A 19,307-nucleotide genomic window follows, 5' to 3' on the forward strand; every position below is an offset into this window, starting at 1 on the left:
GTTTGTCCCTTTAACAGATCTATATCCAAAGTCGCGGTGTATGTGTGACAATAGAAAGAACATGCCGGGGTTTATAGGTGGAGAGTCCTATCTTTAATTGATGATTGATGTTTCCGCTATATGGCGTGATATACCTATTGATTTTTTTAGCTTGCAAGTGTATCTATGTTTTGCCGTAATCTCGGCTTTGATTGTGCTCAAGTCTGTACTTGTCTGTAGTGATTATGTCCTTTCGGAACACAGCTAATTTGACATTTGGAACACATCTATAACATATGAAGAACCTGATTGTAATATATGTGAAATTCATCCATATTTATTAAGATTATAGCTAGTTATATTTGATGCGTTACACGGGGCAGAAGCTGGGGGAGAAAAGTAATCACAGCACACAATTCTTCCATCTGCTTCTCATGCTCAGAGCTGATCACATCACGTACTCGAGAATTCAATTCTCGAAGGTGTACGACATTCAGCTACCACGAGCACACTAGAGCTACTTGAATCACTTAATTGTAATATTTACATCACGATTTCAAGATGGTTTACTTAAAGCATATCCGTGGGGGTGGGGGATATGATGTAGCGAAAGAATGTGATGACTGTACGGTTGCAAAATTCTCTTTTTCTTTTTCCAACTAAAACAAAAGCAAGAACAGAGCAGAAAAAATAAGGTCCTGGAATGAAAAGATAGAAATGGTTTTTGAAAACAAAGTATGTTAATACCTTGTCCGATACGTCAGTGTCATCCTCCTCGTAGCAGGCATTTAGGTGATATTCGTGCATCATCTATCGGTTCGGATAAGCCGACGAACCGATAAGTGCCGAGCATATCTGTAACGCAACATGTAGTCATATTCAAGTGATGATTGACAAGATCTTTGTCGCTCTTGTGGGGTTCGGAAGCCCGCCCGAGTGGTTAAATCGGTATCAGCATCGTCACGGCTTCGATATCATATTCTTTCAGCACTAAATTAAGAGACGGCTAGAGCTTGATTTTGGCGATGCAGAAAACATTGCCGGAGTTTCTGAGATATATAATGGAGAAGTCAGTGAATGAAGGCCGCTCTGTTTGCTTTAACTTCCCCTTGCTCGACAAGTTATCTGTTGAGAGAAGGTACATGGCATAGCCTCCACGAGAAGTTAAAGCGTTTGGGAAAATATCCCAGTCAGATCCTCCTATTTTTTTGTCTTTAAACTGTCACCCCCAAACTTTGAATTAAAAAAGGTTACCCCTCCAAAGTTTGGCAACTTTAAACTGCCGCTCCCCGAACTTCCAAAGTTTATTTAAAAGTTGAAACTACAAAATTTTAACGAGAAAGGCTGCATTGTTTGCTGTCCGGACATCGAGCTCACCCACCCACCAAGTTCTCCAGACCACCACAGTTGGCCAAACGTAACATGATTGACCTCCGAAAAGCTAGAGATCAATTTCACCAGTCTATCATACCTTTGCAATTCCAAATTAACATCGAACCTAACATTGATCTCTGCCTTACGAAGCCAGATCCCTACCTAGGGGAATGGCAGTCTTCCTACGTTTTATTTTTTGTTGTTTTCAACACTTAAGAGGATGGAGCGGTCTCAGTTCATTGACACAAGTTTTGTTTTTGTAAAGTTTATTCACGCAACTTAGTGCAAGGTCTTTAGAGAAGTTACAAGTTTTACGCCTTCGCTGTCATTGTAGCCAAAAGTTAATAGAAACAACTTTTTGGCATTTAATTGATTTTGTATCATTCTTAGATGTGGGCAATGGATACATGTCATATGTTACAATTTGGAAACAAATTTAATTGTGTCGATGTTTAAGAAGCAGATGCATTGGTCTCTATAATGTGTATTTCCATGCAAGAACTGGTAGCGAGAGGAATCAGCTGAACTGGTGAAATTTGCTTGGAGCTCAAGGAAACCCTGCCTTCTATTTAGCAACATCTGTGTTCTAAATCCACCGGAGTAGAACCCTCCAAGAATTGGAAGCGAGAGGAATTGGCTGAACTGGTGAAATTTCCTTGGAGCTCAAGGAAACACCGCCTTCTATTTGGCGATGTCTGTGTTCCAAATCCACCTGAGTAGTCATCCTGGTCTGTAAATACCTGATTCAAGAAACCCACGAAACTACCACTCTCTTCATTGGCAGAAAATGGCAAATCCAACTGGATAGAGTCCCCTCTGAATCGTTTTCAACAGAAATTGGCTGAACTGGTTAAATGCTCTACAAGTTTTGCCAATATAGGCTGTCGGTTCCTGCACAGGGGTTCTAGCAATTGCATTTTCGCTTGAACCGAAGGCTGCAATTTCTATGGCACATATCAGCAAAAGTTACCAACTTTATTGAAAACGAAAGGAATGGGAATGCAAGGTTCATGGCCCTCACTTTAGCTCATGGCCTGTGGACCATAATAAAGGATCCGATTAGTTTCATCATGTGTAATGACCATTCATTTTTTCTTCATCTCACCTCTGGTATGAAACCATTGTCAAAATCAGGCTCAAGGATACCAGCAATGTCAATATTCATAAACTAATCCTGTTCGCATTCATGGGATAGACTTGAATTGGCCTTCTCATATGAGTTGCACTTTTATCATACACAAAACATGGTTCTTCCTCTGCAAAGTCAATTAAGCAACATATATCAGCTCAAGGAGTTCAATTCACCGTGTTTGATTATATAGTCGGTTCATCTCAAGCTCAATCACCAATTTGTGGATAGTTTTGGAACTGTAGGCAAACGTGCGGTATCATATACATGTTGGGATATTCTCCATCTAAATAATTGGAGCAGGGAAGAAGGATTAAGTACATTGCCCTGGAGGAGGCCATTGAGAGCATCGCTCAGCAGGTGGGATTTGTGCATGACCCAGTCAATCGTGGTACTGTTGGAACTATTTCCTTGGAAGAACGTTAGAATCTTCTTACACCCAATCACCTCTTTGCCGTATGAACTCGGGCTCTTTTGGCTCTACAATAGACGATTCTGCAGCGATCCAAATGAAACAACTCATGTTCAGGCAACATAAGCATATGATCAATTAAAGTCAAGAAGCTGATATAGTTACTTGGAAGAGACCTACTGTTCGAGAGCCACTAATCACAAACTGTAACTTTGATCACCAACATTAACCAGCTTAAAATAGGATTAGCTTAAGATTTCGGCAGAGGACACAAATTAGCTATAGGTCAAGAATCGGCTAGTTTGAGGCAGATCGAGGAATTCTATCAAATGGATGGCAACTGCAAGTTGATGCTTTTACTTACCTCTGAACTTTCTATGGGGATAACTCAACTGGTATAAAGCCCTGTTCGTGGTAAGAAGTTCATTGAAAGTCCTATCATCAATGTTGATGTATTCTTCTTCCACCAATCCTAGGGATCTCCTGAGATCTTAAGCCAAATTACCTGAGGCATTTGCATGCCTTTTCATTAGCAACCCTTTTTTCTGGGCAAATACTAAGCCTAACAGAAATTTACAGCAGCATGCTACATAAGTAGTATATCCACGGTCCCGACCTTGGACCCCCACCAACATCTTTGTCATTGGATGATGATACTCCCAGCACAGAGCATCAGTAGATGTTACAGTATCTCACACTGTCGAAGATTTAGCTGAAAAAGATTATGAGAATTAGCAACGCAATAAAGCCCACAAGCAGTAGGATATACTCCACGGATGGATTGTTGTTGCAACACTTTCTACAAAAGTTGGTTGAAGAAGAAGACATTGGCTTTGCTTTGACGGTGACCAGTTTCAGTTCTCGAGCAGCTTGCTTGCCTTCGATTAGAGGCATGATGGAGTTTATCTGTTTCCTCTTCGTTGTGGTAGCACTTTCAGCATCTGTATACCCATCCTCTTGTATCGCCTGCCAATATACGTCAGCAATTTTGTGACCATGAAAAAGACACTAAAGAGAAACACGTCATATAGATTGCAATGCCAAACTTTCACGTGCAAAAGATGAACATATCAAAATGCTGTGTTATTGATTGTCATGATGCAGGCAGATACCAGCTTCCCTTTGAGCATAGTAGGAGCATGCTTCTGTGCCTTATCTGCTGGCACATACGAAATAATCTTGGGAGTTTCTTTCTCGCTCTTCACTTCAGGACTCTTTATTCGAAGAGAAGAAGCACTTGCTTTGGGGAAATCATCTTCAACGATGCCTTTCTTCTCATCTATAGGGACAAATCCATGGAGCAATTCCACCTTTTGTGTCTGTTTATTCTCCATTATAACTGCATGCTGCTCATGAGGCGTCCATGTTTCAGAGATATCGTCATCCTGCAAGGCAAAAAAGATATGCAAAGGTCCTAAAACTTTGGTCCACTTAACAGGCTCAATCTACATTTAGAAATCCATCCCAAGATCCTCGATACTAGTCACAACGATATAGGCTGAGCATATTCCGATGGTGCCTTTCCTTTCCTCGAAGCTTACCTATTACTATGCTTCAATTGATCTTTATGCTCGCAGGAGTTTCCGTACAGGCCTAACAATAACCTGTTAGCAAAATCCCGGAACTCATGTGGTCCTCTTGGTATGATGGAATAACGAGGGAATGGAATGGAGTAATAACATAAGATGCTTTACTTTCCAGCATATGAAGTCCCTCGGATGGCAGCAGACAACAGTTACATGCGGGAGGAATGCTTACAAATCTTGCCTGGGCAAATAGTAGACAACCTAACAGAACGTTGGACCCCCACCGACATCTTTGGCGTCGGAGGATAATAATCCCACATATAGAGCATTAATGTCTCAAAGGCTGAAGATTTCATACAAAATGGCTATGAACAAAATAACGCCTACAAGCAGATTCCGAATATACACCATGGATGGATTGTCATTGGAACGTTTTCTGGTGGAAGAAGACATTGGCTTTGCTCTGGTGGCAACCGGTTTCAGCTCTCGAGCAGCTTCCTCGCGTTGGTTGAGAGCTACAATGGAGTTGATCTCCTGCAGATGATATTGGCCTTCCACTCGTATTGCCTGCAGATATACGTCGGCACATTTGTTAACTTGAAGAAGATACTACTGAGAAACACATCCATGTAGATTGTAATTGTAATGCTAAACTTTTCTCGTGCAAAAATATGAACATATCAATATGCTTTGTGTTGATGATTTTCGTGATGCTTACTGCTTCTCTTGGTTTGTTGATGGAAGTCGAGGATGAGCAGGCAGATAACATTTCCTCTTTGATCTTAGGAGGAGCGTGCTTCTGTGCTTTAGCCTCTGCCGGCTTATATGAAGTAATCTTGGGAGTTTCTTTCTTGCTCTTCGCTTCAGGACTCTTTTCTCGAAGAGAAGAAGCAGTTGGTTCGGGGAAATCATCTTCAACAATGCCTTTCTTCTCGTCTATGGGGGACATAACCGTGGAATGACTCCATATTTTGTGTCTGTTTATTCTCCATAATAACCGCATGTTGTTCATGAGGCATCAATGTGTCCTGCAAAGGCAAAAAAGAGATGCAAAGGCTTTTGTAATATGTACTAAACTGCGATCCACTCTATCTACATTTAGAAATCCATCCCAAAATCCTCAATACTGGTCTCAACGATGTAGGCCGAGCATATTGGAAAACTCCTGATTGGAGAATACTGGTACTCACTCTTCTATTGTGTGACATTTGCGTTCCAAATCCACCGGAGTGGTCATCCTGGAATATGAGTACCTGACTCAAGGAATCCGTGAATCTACCGCTCTCTTCACTGGCAGCAACTGGCCAATCCAACTTGATAGAGTCCCCTCCAAGCGAGAACTGGGAGAGAGAGGATTCGGCTAAACTGGTGAAATTTCCTTGGGGCTCAAAGATACACCGCCTTCTATTTGGCAACGTCTGCATTCCAAATCTACTGGAGTAGTCCCCTCCAAGCAAGAACTGGGAACAAGAGGAATCGGCTGAACTGGTGAAATTTCCTTGGAACTCAAGGAAACGCCGCCTTCTATTTGGCAATGTCTGCGCTCCAAATCTACCAGAGTAGTCCCCTCCAAGTGAGAACTGGGAGCGAGAGGAATCGGCTGAACTGGTGAAATTTTCGTGGAGCTCAAGGAAACCCCGCCTTCTATTTGGCGATGTCTGCGTTCCAAATCCACTGGAGTAGTCATCCTGGTCTATGTATACCTGATTTGAGAAATCCACGAAACTACCACTCTCTTCATTGGCAGAAAAGGGCAAATCCAACTGAATAGAGTCCCCTCTGAATCGTGTTCGACAGGAATTGGCTGAACTGGTCAAATGCTCTGCAAAGTTTGCCAATATAGGCTGTTGGTTCCTGCACAGGGGTTCTAGCGATTGCATTTTCGCTTGAACCAAAGGCCGCAATGGCACATATCTGCAAAAGTTACCAACTTTATTGAAAACGAAAGGAATAGGAAGACGAGGTTCATGGCCCTCATTGTAGCTCATGGCCTGTGGACCATATTAAAGGATTCGATTAGTTTCATCATGTGGAATGACCATTCATTTTTTTTTTCTCTATTTGCTCATCTAGGAAACAAGCTTCTCCTCACCTCTGGTATGAAACCATTGTCAGTATCAGGCTCGAGTATACCAGCAATGTTGATACTCATAGGCTCGTCCTGTTCGTATTCATGGGATGGACTTGAATTGGCCTTCTCATATGAGTTGCACTTTATCATACACAAAACATAGTTCTTCCTCTGCAAAGTCAATTAAGCAACATATATCAGCTCAAGGAGTTCAATTCACCGCGTTTGATGATATAGTCTGTTCATCCCAAGCTCAATCACCAATCTGTGGATAGTTTTGGAATTGTAGGCAAATGCGCGATATCATATACATGTTGGGATATTCTCCATCTAAATGATTGGAGCAGGGAAGAAGGATTAAGTACATTGCCCTGGACGAGGCCAGGAAAATCGGTCAGCAGGTGGTTTTCGTGCATGACCCAGTCAGTCTTGGTACTTTTGGAACTATTTCCTTGGAAGAACGTTAGAAACTTCTTAGACCCAATCACTTCTTTGCCATTTGAACTCCTCAGATCCCTGGTGCCACCAGTTTTCTTCCAGTACCCTCCATTGGTTGACCTCCGAGGGGTTCGACCGAGCTCCTGCTCACAGAAGAACCACCACTCGGGGTCTTTTGACTCCACAATCGATGATTCTGCAGCAACCCAAATGAAACAACTCATGTTCAGGCAACATAAGCATATGATCAATTTAAGTCAAGAAGCTGATATAGTTACTTGGAAGAGAACTACTGTCTGAGAGCCACTAATCACAAACCGTAACTTTGATCACCAACAATAACCAGCTCAACATAGGATTAGCTTAAGATTTTGAGGAAGGGACTTAGACAGTAATCGGCAGAGGAGCAAATTAGCTATAGGTCGAGAATCGGCTAGTTTGAGGCAGATCGAGGAATTCTATCAAATGGATGGCAACTGCAAGTTGATGCTTTTACTTACCTCTGAACTTTCTAGGTAATTCCGGAGGCTCATACCTGCAAATATCAACCTCAGGAATGACGCAGACGGATTCTTCTAGTCCGATGTTCTTCCTATATAAGTAGTGGCAGAGCAACTCCTGATCTGTCGGGTGGAATCGGTACCCAACAGGCAGGGACTTCATGGCTGCCCACATCATACTCTCCATCCCTGCCCCTCTCTCAGAAACTCTATTGTTCCCTATCTTAATAACACTCAGTAAGAGCAGAGACAGAGTCCCAGAAGCAGAGTGCAGCTTACTTAAACTGTCCTCACATAGAAATATAAATTACATACATCTGCACTATCTTTTGACATGTACGGGAGCGGAATACTAAATCGGTTTTTGACATAAACTACATGTGCACTTCCCAACCGTGCAAATAACATGTACATTTGCGTGCTATATGGTCAATTAATTCGTGGTCTCTGTTTAAGTCTTCCCCTTCCTAGAGAAGTCCATCCCATGGTGGATAAGAGTTGGTTGATCATGATTGGCAGCTGAAAGCGATAAAGGGTGAGAGAGACACCGTGCAAGGTGAAGCCGTGTGTTGAGAGGAATTGTCTCACCCCAAAAAATTAAAAAGAAATTCACATATTAGATAACACAATTTACTAGCTCGAGCTTTTGGGTTGGAGATAGGCCCAATAGCTTATAGGTCCAGTAAATATTTTACACGGTATCATAGTGAGTTCGGTTTCCACGTACCAGTATGGAGACTCGCATCACTCCATGCCCGAGTGTGGAACTCGTGGTTAGTGAAGTTCGAGTCCGAAAGTGGAAGTCCAGCTCGTAGTTGGTTTGACCCCCTTTGCCCGAGTGTGGAAGAGGAAGCCCACGTCGAGGTAGTTAAGATATGTGCCACGTGAGGGTGAGTGCTAAGAGATATTGTCCTACAAAAAAAAAATTAAGAGAAATTTACGAGTTTATAAGAAATTAGGCATCACAATCAATTAGCTCGAGTTTTTGAATTGGAGATAGGTTTAATAACTTATAGACCCAATGAATATTTCCCAAGCAAATACCTTTGTAATCTCATATCCTTTTCTTTTCCTGAATAATCTCATATCTTGGAACTGACTAAATGTTACTAATCATAGAGAAAGGTCCCATCTATATAGACTATAGGAAAGGAAGAGAGTCATGTTCTCCAATGGGAATGTGGCAGTTGTCTCCATTGGAAAATACTTGGAATTGCTCAGATGGTCCAAACTCCTATCCCAAAATTATTAGGGACGTCGTTTCTGGTCAGTTGCCGTCAGAAAGGTTTCGGAAAAATGCTGATTGAATTGAATGAGCCAAATTCAGTTCTTATCGTTACTGATGTCTGAATACTCAAAGTAATGGTGACCAGTTTAATAAACGAAAAATTGTACTCCGAGACCCCACGATTATGATACGTCTTCCATACCTACGGTCCATTTAGTTTGCAAGGCAGAAGAAGAGACGGAATTCCTATTCCATACAGTGAATACATATTTGGTACCCAAGAATGGAATGAGATGGAATGAAACCGGCATTTTAGCTTTCCACCTCATATCCTTATTTGATTGCACTTGTAGAAGTTGGAATGCCTGATTTATTGTAATGATCATTTCTTCTTCAATTTGATGGAATGAACTTTCTCTCAAAAAAATTAAGGAATGTTCATTTCTCCAATTCAATAAATTTTGACAACAAAATAAAATAGATGAACTTTTGCATTATTATGTTAATGTAATGTTTTGCCAATATTATCATGTTTTCTATATCAACTTAAACATTATCATTTTTCTCTCATATTACATTTCATTCAATTTTTCTTTTTGATAAGCGTCTTTCTGTCATTTCACCGTATGCACAAAAATGTACATCAGTTCATTGGAACCAAGCTTACAAAAAGAGACTGTGACCAAAAAGGAAAAGGAAAAAGGACAATACAAGCTCTGACAACTTCAAACAAGAAGTAAAACAACAAGACTTCAACTTAGAATCGAGCTTCGGGATAGAGGCAACTCTCTCCCTTACAAAATGGATGATCAGACGAGCAATAACTTCAATAGATGAGGATTTCTTCTTAAATACTCTATCATTCCTTTCTCGCCAAATATAATAGACATAAGTGGTCTAAAACAATTTCTTGATGATGGTAGCCAATGATCTCCCTTTCAAGCTAGCAGCTATCGGCAATTCTACTGTCCATCCTCCTGCAGACTTCCCAATACCAAGAAAAGAGAGAATATGCTCCCAAACCTCCTTGGAGGAATTGCAGCAAAAAAAAAATGCGCTCTTGTTTCTATATTAGTTGAACATAGATCACAAATAGGAGAAGAAGTCATACTACCCCAATTTGCCAATCTTGATTTAGTGCTCAATCTATCCAGTCTAGCAAGCCAAGAAATGAAGGAAAAGCGTGATACATGACCTGGGAACTAAGGAGTTTGTGCCAAAGTACCTTCGGTTTTTTGAGCCTGACATCCTCCCACACTCGAGAAGTGACAAAGCTACTCCAAGGCTTAGAGTTCCTTTCTTCAGCTCCAAGAGTAGTTGCTTTGTGAATCTAGGCCCCAAATGGACATGTTTTTAATAAGATAGGCAGTCATCCAGGCATCCCAGAGTGAACTTGAACTCACCAACAATAACCAGAGGTTTCGAAGAACATGAATTTTGTTCCAAAATTCCAACTCTTTCACACCCAAGCCACCTTCACTTTTAGGCATACAAAGGTCATAACAGCTCACCTTTGCCCCATGTTGGGCATTTTCCACTTCTTTCCCAAGAAAAGATCTACATCATTGTTGTACAACTTTAATGACCTTTTTAGGCAAAATAAAACTCAAACGCTAGTAGTTGGCCATGCTAAAAGGAATGGAGTTGATGAGTTGCAATCTTCCTAAGTAAGAAAGTGGTTTAACGGACCAACTTCTTATTCGAGCAGTAATTCTATCTGTGAGAGCCTCGCAATCTCTCACAGACAACTTACCAGAAACAAGAGGAATTCATAGATATCTCACAGGCAAGCTCCCCTTCTTGAAATTAGAGAGATCCAGCAAATCATTGGTGTTCTCCTCAGAAATACCAGCACAAAAAGTATTTGTCTTCTTAAGATCAAACCTCAGCTCAGAAAGAAAATAAAACTTCCTTAAGATATCGACAATGGTTGAAACAAATCTCTCAGAAGCATCAATGGAGACAAATAAATCATCTGCAAAGCATAAATAAGTCAACTTTATCCTTTTACACCTCGGGTGATAGCCTATAGCACCAGCAGTTGCAACTAAGTTTAGGAGCTGTGAGAGGAGCTCTATTGCCATAACAAATAGATAAGGCGAGAGTGGGTTGCCATGACTAATTCCTTTTTTCCCATTGAAAAAATTTTCCTACCTTTTATAAAAGCACATTGATTTCGCTAATAAGACTAGGCAACACATGCTTCATTCTATTTACAAGAATTTTTGTGATGCATTTATAAAATGGTATTACAACAAGAGATAGGCCAAAAATCCTTCATTGCATTTGCATTCTGCTTTTTTGGCACCAAAGTGATGATTGTGGAATTTACCTGCCCCAATAAATGGCCAAAAAGAAAGAAATGTTTGATCCTATCGATGAAAGATTGACCCATTATTTCATTTCATTCAATTAAAATCTTTCCATTCCATTCTATCTCGTTTCATTCCATTCCACCATACCAACGGGACCTTATATTAGAAGCTTTGCGTCTCTCCCTGAGAAAAAGAAAAGAAAGAAGAGCTTTGCACCTTATTTGGGAAGTCATGAACATCCAAAATCAGCTATAAATAGGCCAATTAGTTTACCCAAAAAAAAAATCGGCCAAACTTGCTAATATATATATATATTAATTTTAATCACTTTACCGTAATTAACTTGGAATTGGAAGCAAAGTTGCATGTCCAAATGGGACGCGTTTGAGCCCTAAGAGCCCTCTATAAATTGCATCATATTAGCTATAAACCTAAAACCCAAACTACGCGAAATGATTAGAGGATTAATGTCTGAGACAGTACCGTGGCAGCGTACACCCTCAACTACGCGAACCAAACCAAAGGGTTAGGGACTGCAATATGGTGCACATAAATGTTGCAGTCAACTTGTGGGCGGCACAGAGAAGCAAGACTATGATGACAATTTAAATTCTTGCACCAGCAGGAAAGAATGCAAGCACTACACACCCACATGGTCTGCACGACTCACTTCGCATTTGGTGTGGGGGGGTGCTGTGCAACAACAGGCTGTGGTTGGTCATGTGCAAACTATATATACGACAGCAACGCCAACTGGGTTTGCGAGTCGCCTTACTAAGGAAGTTTAATGACATGATTAATCTGAATCCATCAGGTACCAGGATCGAATAAAGAAATATATTTAATATTTCAGTTCAATGATAAATATATAAAATATGAAATCTCGCATCTATATATGTAATACCTGGCACCTGTCGTAATGACAAGTTAGGGGTACTTGGAGGACTAATTTATAAATAAAAGAAGCTTCGAGGAATAAACTGGCATGAGACGCTTTTGAGGAACCAATTGGAGAATTGCTAAGCCAACGAGCATCAAATTGGATGTTAAATGATAGCATTCATTTTACTAAAGGGTAAGAAATTTGTTTCCCTATTGCCGACTCTTGCAACAGAGTGATGGAGAGATGGAGACATAGAGAGAGAGAGAGAGAGAGAGGAAGGAGACGAGATAAGCGAGGTGACATATTGCGACCCTGGAGGCAGCAGCTTAGATCATTAGCTACAGGTTTCCATGGTCTGGAACATCAAATTCATGCTTTTCGGTAAGCTCTTAGTCTCATTTGTGGTTTGTCTGCATGGCTCGAGCTTGGTCCAATTTGTTTATTAAGAGAAAGCCTGGATGAGGCTCGTCAATGGCAGCTCACTGTGGAGGCATTTTTGGTTCGACATTCTTATATAGTGAGAATCCTCTGATCACATGAAATGCATAGCATTTTACGGAACTCCTTTTCGATGAACGATTAGAAAGATATGGCACTTGGAAAATCTGCAAACAACTATGAACAGAGAAATTCATCCTGGTCATTCTTAAGCTCCCGTTTGCTTCTGACACAAAGTTCATTTCATAAACTTACTGTGGACTCCAACAACGCACCATTTCGTTTTCTGTAAGAAGAGGGCCCATCTCTCGAAGTTGGGCCCTGCAAGCAGTCCACGACTGCTCTTTCTGCAGCACAGCAGGCCACCTCAAGAGGCCGGTGTGACTCGCTCAGACATCCGAAGGTTGTGTTTGATTTTAAAGTTGAGTGGAGTTGAGTTTTGGTTTTAATTGATTTGTAATGATTTTGTTGTTGAATTATGGGAAAATGTGTGAAAATGTAATGAATAATTGAGAGAAAGTAATAATTGTATTGTTGAATTGTGAAAAAAGTAATGAATAATCGAGAGAATTTAGTATTAAAAATTGAATTTAATGGTTAAAAAAATTGAAGAAAAAGATAAAAGTAATAATTATGTTGTTGAATTGAAGATAAGTGGAGTAAAATTAAAAAAAAATTCTTAAACCAAACGGGGCCTAACTGGATTAATTATTTTATGTGATTTTTCAGGATTTTTAAAATATAAAGTGAATTCGTATTTGTTCCGAAAGTGACGATATTGATCGAAGAGTTTATCAATTTTCAGTAAAGGCTGCTTTGAGCACCCACATTATTTTTCCAGAGTTTCACAATTACTACATTGCAAGTTTTATGCTATTACAGGTTTTGAAACCCGACATAATATTATCTCTTTCCATCGAGTTCCGCTTCATTCGGTATTTACTTTATAAATGAGCGCTCTTATGGATGCAGGGCTGCGACATCTATTTGTCTAGTTCTCCAAATTGCTCAACATTCTAATTTTCCTTTCAATTTCCTTTTTTGTAAATAGATAAATGGAATTATTTAGAAAGAAAACTAGAGAATACAAGCTTCTAATTGTCAGAGAGATTGTAGAATTAGTTTCAATCAATTGGCTGAAAACACCATGTAATCTCATCAAAAAATATCAAAGAAAGGATTACAAACTCCTTCTCCCGAAGCTTAACTGTGCGGCCCTCTATTTAAATATAGATGGTCAATGTCCGTTGGACTAAATCAATCTACTAGACTCCGATTGCCCATCGCATCGAATTTTTGTCTCAATTTACTCTGCTAATTTGATGAGAGATATAAGTATGGCCTGATTTAGGTGTTTAATGCATGCTAATTTATGCTAATAATTCAAATGCATCTTGTTGTGTAAAAATCATTTTACTTCAAAGAATGGACATTGATGGAATTCCATCAATCCAATGCTTTTTCATAACCCAAATCACAAAACAATTATATCCATACAAACCCACAATAATATATAAATATGGAAAAGAAAAAACTAAAGCGGTAGCAAGTTTTGGAAATTGATCAATTAATATTTAGGAAGGGAACATTCCTTGGGGAGATTGCCTTGGAATCTCTCGTTATCTTGGCAATAATCATAGATCATATGGTATCTCCTGACCCACTTAAACCATCTTTTCTGAATCGGGGTTAAGGAGCTGAAGTCTTCCCAATTCCACCAGTTGCCGGGACTATTCGATCGACAGAACCTCGGGTTTCCTCTCCAGATGCAGGAATCGATCGTATAGTTCGCAAAACTCACGATGAAAGGACTCTTGGACCAGTCAACTTTGTCCTTGCCTCCCCGGGTCGCCCATGAGTCGCCGTTCCACAGGGTGGCTTTGATGCTCATGGGTTGCCACCGGGGAAACGCCACTCCCTTGTCTGCGTGGTTCCTAAATGTCCTAATGGGGATCGAATCCACCGAGAATCTGCGGAGAAGTCAAAGTAATTCAACGGATCGGTGATTAAATGTAACATGCATGAAAATAAATTTAATAAGAAGCACCAATTTAAGAGCTTACACTATTTGGTGAAGGTTCCATAATATGGAATAGTTATGGAAATCCTCGGTAGGATCAAACCAGAGGTAAATCCTCTCCTCACGATTGTCGAACCCATCGGAATAGACATTCGTTTGGAGAATATAAGGTTGCCCTGTGACATTGCCCAAGAACTCAAAGTCGATCTCATCTCGGTTTGGTTGATCAGAGCTTAGCTGCATTAATCACCCGAAATTCGTCAAGACAATTAATATACAGAGAGGAAGAGCCGGTAGAGAAGGAAAAGGGGGGGAGTGGGGGGAAGAATCCTCACATAAAATGCCAGAACTGTTCCTGCTGAATAGCCCGGTATCAACTTTATTTGCATGTCTATTTGGCCGAACAAGAACATCTCATTGGAAGCAAAACCGGCTCCTAGGAAGAAGAAGAAAATCTCCAATTAGAAACACGATCGATCTTTTGTTTGCTGGCTCTTGTTGATTCGTTATAGCTAGTACCTGTATCTTTGTCGAGTATCAAGCTTCTCGTCCTACCATCTGAAGAAGTATTGACATGGGAAGGAGACCACATCACAAAGAAATCCTTATTGAAGTCCCCTGATGACACAACAGAAGCAGAAGAAATCCGCACCAGGTTTATTATCATCCCAAGAAGGGTGATAAGTCTGATTTTATCGCCCCGTAGTTTCATGTTGCCTCGCATTTAGTCTTTTACATGAATGTGATCGTATAAGTTGTTTCGGGCATCTATATATAGGTAAGGCATGGATTGTGGAAGAGGAGGATTGAGGAAGAAGCAAGGAAGAACCTTTTTTATAAGACTACTAAGCTAATTAATATATCTTCCGAGGGAAGCAAAGGATTGTTTGGTTAGTGCATCTTCAAGACAACACATTGCTAGCAAGGATTTGTTAATTAGCGGATGTAATGAGCACAAGTAACTGAACATGCTTATTATTTACTAGTTATCGGATTGAATAATGGATGTATTGCATGCACGGATGATCTGTGACAGATCTGAGTCAAGCCTTGCGCTCAATAAAAGTAAAGAGATAATTCTGTATCCGATGCCCATCGAGTATGGGATATATTAAATCTTGTCGGACATCGAAGAGCTATGATTCCCCCGAGAAATTTTAATCGCAAATGTGTAATAACGGACTATGGCATTAGCTCTAGCCTTCCAACACTAAACGCCTCTCCACATTTTTTCTAATAAAATTGAAAAGTTGACTACTCATTGATCTTTTCAGCATAACTTGTCCTCCGAGTATTCCTTTATAGGGACCTTTCCGGAAAGCTTATTCCTGTCCCCCGATTCGATTTTTCTTCCTCAAAGCTGCCCAAGAAAATCTACTTTCGGGCAAAATCGAAAAGTAGTTCGACTTCAGGGGGGCAGGGATGCAATTTCACAAGGAAGATTAAGAAAGAATCTGCAGCGGAGACTGGGCCTTACGTATTCTGGGCTGGACCGGCCCATGATGGAGAAATGAGATAGGCCCAGAATGAGGCCCAAGGACGAAGATTACGTATTTGGAACCGTATAAGGAAACGTATGCGTCGAGTACGGCAACTTTTAGCATTTTTAGCCAATTACTGCCAAGCAGCAAGTGGTTAGAGCATCAGTTCCTTCGGCGTCTGTTAAATCAATCCTCTCTATAGTGTCTTCGATCCGATCAATCGACTGCGCTATCTGACAACACGAAGCTTCGGTTTTGACTGCACAGACTTGGTTTCGCTCTTCAAGGCTCTCCCTTTCCATGTCCTCTCTCTGCCATTTCGCACTGCGTGGAGCTTCTTCTTGTTCTTGAATCACCCTCGCCAAAGGTCAGTAGAACAATCTTTGTTGGGCGTGTTCTTGTTCTTGTTCTTCGCTTGTAGTGGTGATGGAGCTCGTTTGGCTTCACGCGCCGTTCTTATTCCACGGGTTCTGTTGTGGGCTTTGCTTGGAATTTTGAGATATGGAGCTTTGGGGAAACTATTCTTAAGTGTTTTGTCTGGGGGTGGGGGTTTTGGGGTTTTAGGGTTCCTTGAAATGTTAACCTGATGATTGTTATCTTGTTTGAGTAGATATCCCGATAAGCCGATTGCGGATTAGTTTGGAATTTCGAGTTTCTTATCCCATTATCGAATGTGGACAGGGTTTTGCTGTTGACCCTGTCTCCAGGGGAAAGGAGATAGGAGTTTGATTCTACATCATGTTGAAGCGATCGACGAGTCGGAACCAGAGGCCGAGAGGCGTGAGGATGAAGCACGTTCTTCAGATTGTAGTGTTAGTGGGCATTTGCTTTTGGTTGATTTACCAAGTTAAGTACTCACACGACAAGAGAAGGGAGTTGAGCGGAAAGGATGCAAAGTTGTCGAGAAAAGAGGAGGACGGTAGCGATGTTGTGAAACTCGGGCGGAAAGATCTGAATCGTGTGGCGGACGTCGGTGGTCAGAATGAGAAGCACGTTGAAGAAGAGGAAGAGGAAGAAGATAAACATGAAGACGGAGAAGAAGACCGGGAGGAAGAGATGAGTAAAAAGGAAGACGATCAAAGTGAAGAAACTGAAAAGCATGATGAAGAGGAAGGGCAAGAAGAAGAAGAAGGGGGAAAGGAGCGTGAAGTGGAAGACGAGGAGGAGACTAAAGATGATGAACCCGAGAATCAAGACAAACCACGAGACGAGGTTGATCGAGATGAAGATTTTATAGACGAGGAGAAAGAGAGAGAAGAGGAATCTTCTGAAGACAAGGAGACCACTGAAGACAAGGAAGCCTCTGAAGACAAGGAGACTGCTGAAGGCAATGAGGAGGAGGAGGAAGAGAAGCAGGGTCTTGTGGAAGATGAAAATCAAAGTCTCGCTGGGGATGAAGCGCATGATGAGGTGGATAGGAGCATTCATGAAGCAAGGGAAGAACATTACAAGAGGGACGATGCTTCAAGTGCAGTTGCCCACGATAATAATCAGCTGATCAGCTCGGAGATGGAGAAATTCGATTTAGATTTTGCAAATGAATCGAAAAGCATCACTAACACGTCTAACCAGTACACTAATGGGGGCGAGAATGTGTCCATGTCTGATGGCAAGAAAATTGAGATGGCTGAAAAAGGTTCGGATTTGAAGGAGACTGAAGCTCAAAGTAAGGATAATGAGAATGAGACTGATGCTGTAAAAGTCCTTGAAGACTCGCCTCCTCAGAATTCAACTGTTTATACAGACAATAGCCTGGCAAATATTACCGCCACTGAAATGAATACTGAAGATTTGTCCACTTCTCCTCCCAATGGAACAGAGACGATCATAAATCCGCCTCAAGTTCAGAATTCAACTGTAGATGTTGGACACAAAAATTCTAATGCAACCTCCAATGGGAAAGGAATTGATTCAGTTTTAGCGACTCCCAGTGCAGGAACTGTGGAGTCTACAAATTCTACAGGTACTGATCCGCGTGCAGCTGTATCTGATCAGAAGCTTAGCTCTGAGGCAAAGGGTGAGGGTGGGGACAATTTAAGACTGCCTTCGAACATGAAGGATAGCAATGATAACAACATTCAGCATCTACATTCAGAGCCGAATGAATCTGGTGAAGCTAAAACTGGTTAGATTCTCTGGCTTTTTCCTTCATTTGTGAACCCCAGAAAGTGGCCCTGTTTTGAGTCCTGTGATAGTCACGCTCTCAAAGAGAGTGAAAAAGTAGCTGTTGATGATTAGGCTGAATGATCTTCAAAGGTCTTGTAACACTTCTTTCGGGTTTTTCTTTTCTGCTTTTCTGTCTGGTCTGCAATCAAGTTGTTATCCATGAATGCTTCTGTTATGAATATGGAAAATCGGAACGAAACTATTGCTAGGGAGTACAGTATACCAATTGTCCAACAAAAGTTTCCAGAACTCTTGCTGGTCTTTCTTAATGGCATTACACCTCACCTTCTCATTGATGTTGTAAGCTTCTTTCCAGTTATAGTTTAGACTCAGATTCTGCGATTCCTGATGATACCTAAAATCTGGAAATTAGTTTAGACTCTGATTCTACTATTCCTTTTAGACTATGCATATCTCGTGTGCTAATATATCTAGCTAGTTATTTACCACCAAGTTCTTATTAAATTAAAAAATTGCAATCAATCAGACGAAAATAAGCATGGTGTAGCTAAATAAATGAGTACAAATGGTTCTGCTAAAGAGATTTGAATCTGGAACTTCTCGGTTGATAAAGTGGGGGTGTGTGACACTGTATTATACTGCTTTCTCATTTCTTTCAATTTTTTTTAATTATTAGTTAGTTGCTTTCATTATTATTATTATTATTATCATAATAAATAATGCGAAATTTTGGATAGTATTTGTTAATGTTATTTAGTATTATTTTTATTGTTATTGTTGTCATTATTATCTTCAGAATGTTTTCACTCCAAATAGGCTATATAACATGTAGAAAGGTTTACTTCGAAAACCTATACATGCTTTGGTCTTATGCTCTTAATTGCGGTCAAGTAATAACATGAAAAATTTAAGCAGCACTAATTAGCAGCATACACTGTTTAGTGAAGTTTCCACGATATGGAATAGTTATGGAAATCCTCAGTAGGATCAAACCAGAGGTAATTCCCCTCCTCCCGGATGTCGGAATAGACATTCACTTCAAGAGTATAAGACTGCCCTGTGACATTGCCAGGAACTCAAAGTCGATGTCATCTCAGTTCGGTTGATCAGAGGCTAGCTCCCCTTATTACCCGAAATTTGTAAAGACAATTAATGGGAAAGGAGAGCTAATAGAGAAGCAAAAGGGGAAGGCATTCTCACATAAAAATGCCACGACTGTTTTGAGTCCCATAATGGTCACGCTCTCAGATTAAAAAGTAGCTGTCGATGAATAGAATGAATGATCGTCAGAGGTCTTTTTTCCTCTTTTCTCGATAAGGTGCTGTTTTATTATTCAATCATAGGAAATATGTACAAAGTTCCAAAACAATCGTCAAAGGTCATGCA

General features: G+C 40.6%; 3 protein-coding genes across 3 annotated transcripts; 1 reads left to right on the forward strand and 2 right to left on the reverse strand.

Annotated features, from left to right (window-relative positions):
- Positions 1 to 4,557: 4,557 nt before the first annotated feature.
- On the reverse strand, positions 4,558 to 7,834 carry LOC116204874 (protein NTM1-like 9). Its single transcript, XM_031537226.1, has 6 exons — positions 7,430 to 7,834; positions 6,857 to 7,125; positions 6,513 to 6,662; positions 5,611 to 6,334; positions 5,139 to 5,448; positions 4,558 to 4,987 (listed from the first exon to the last, which is right to left on the reverse strand). The coding sequence occupies exons 1-4, from the start codon at positions 7,614 to 7,616 to the stop codon at positions 6,158 to 6,160; spliced, it is 783 nt and encodes a 260-aa protein (XP_031393086.1). The 5' UTR covers positions 7,617 to 7,834; the 3' UTR covers positions 4,558 to 4,987; positions 5,139 to 5,448; positions 5,611 to 6,157.
- Positions 7,835 to 13,704: 5,870 nt separating this feature from the next.
- Positions 13,705 to 15,064, reverse strand: LOC116204737 (probable xyloglucan endotransglucosylase/hydrolase protein 10). The gene is made up of 4 exons (XM_031536992.1): positions 14,833 to 15,064; positions 14,649 to 14,749; positions 14,357 to 14,550; positions 13,705 to 14,263 (listed from the first exon to the last, which is right to left on the reverse strand). Exons 1-4 carry the CDS (start codon positions 15,035 to 15,037, stop codon positions 13,861 to 13,863), a joined length of 903 nt encoding a protein of 300 aa, XP_031392852.1. The 5' UTR covers positions 15,038 to 15,064; the 3' UTR covers positions 13,705 to 13,860.
- An 850-nt stretch (positions 15,065 to 15,914) lies between these two features.
- LOC116204735 (cilia- and flagella-associated protein 251) lies at positions 15,915 to 18,256 on the forward strand. Its single transcript, XM_031536990.1, has 2 exons — positions 15,915 to 16,161; positions 16,476 to 18,256. The coding sequence occupies exon 2, from the start codon at positions 16,533 to 16,535 to the stop codon at positions 17,922 to 17,924; it is 1,392 nt and encodes a 463-aa protein (XP_031392850.1). The 5' UTR covers positions 15,915 to 16,161; positions 16,476 to 16,532; the 3' UTR covers positions 17,925 to 18,256.
- The last annotated feature ends 1,051 nt before the right edge of the window (positions 18,257 to 19,307 follow it).

The sequence above is a fragment of the Punica granatum genome, chromosome 4, assembly GCF_007655135.1.
Source record: "Punica granatum isolate Tunisia-2019 chromosome 4, ASM765513v2, whole genome shotgun sequence".
Lineage (NCBI taxonomy): Eukaryota > Viridiplantae > Streptophyta > Magnoliopsida > Myrtales > Lythraceae > Punica > Punica granatum.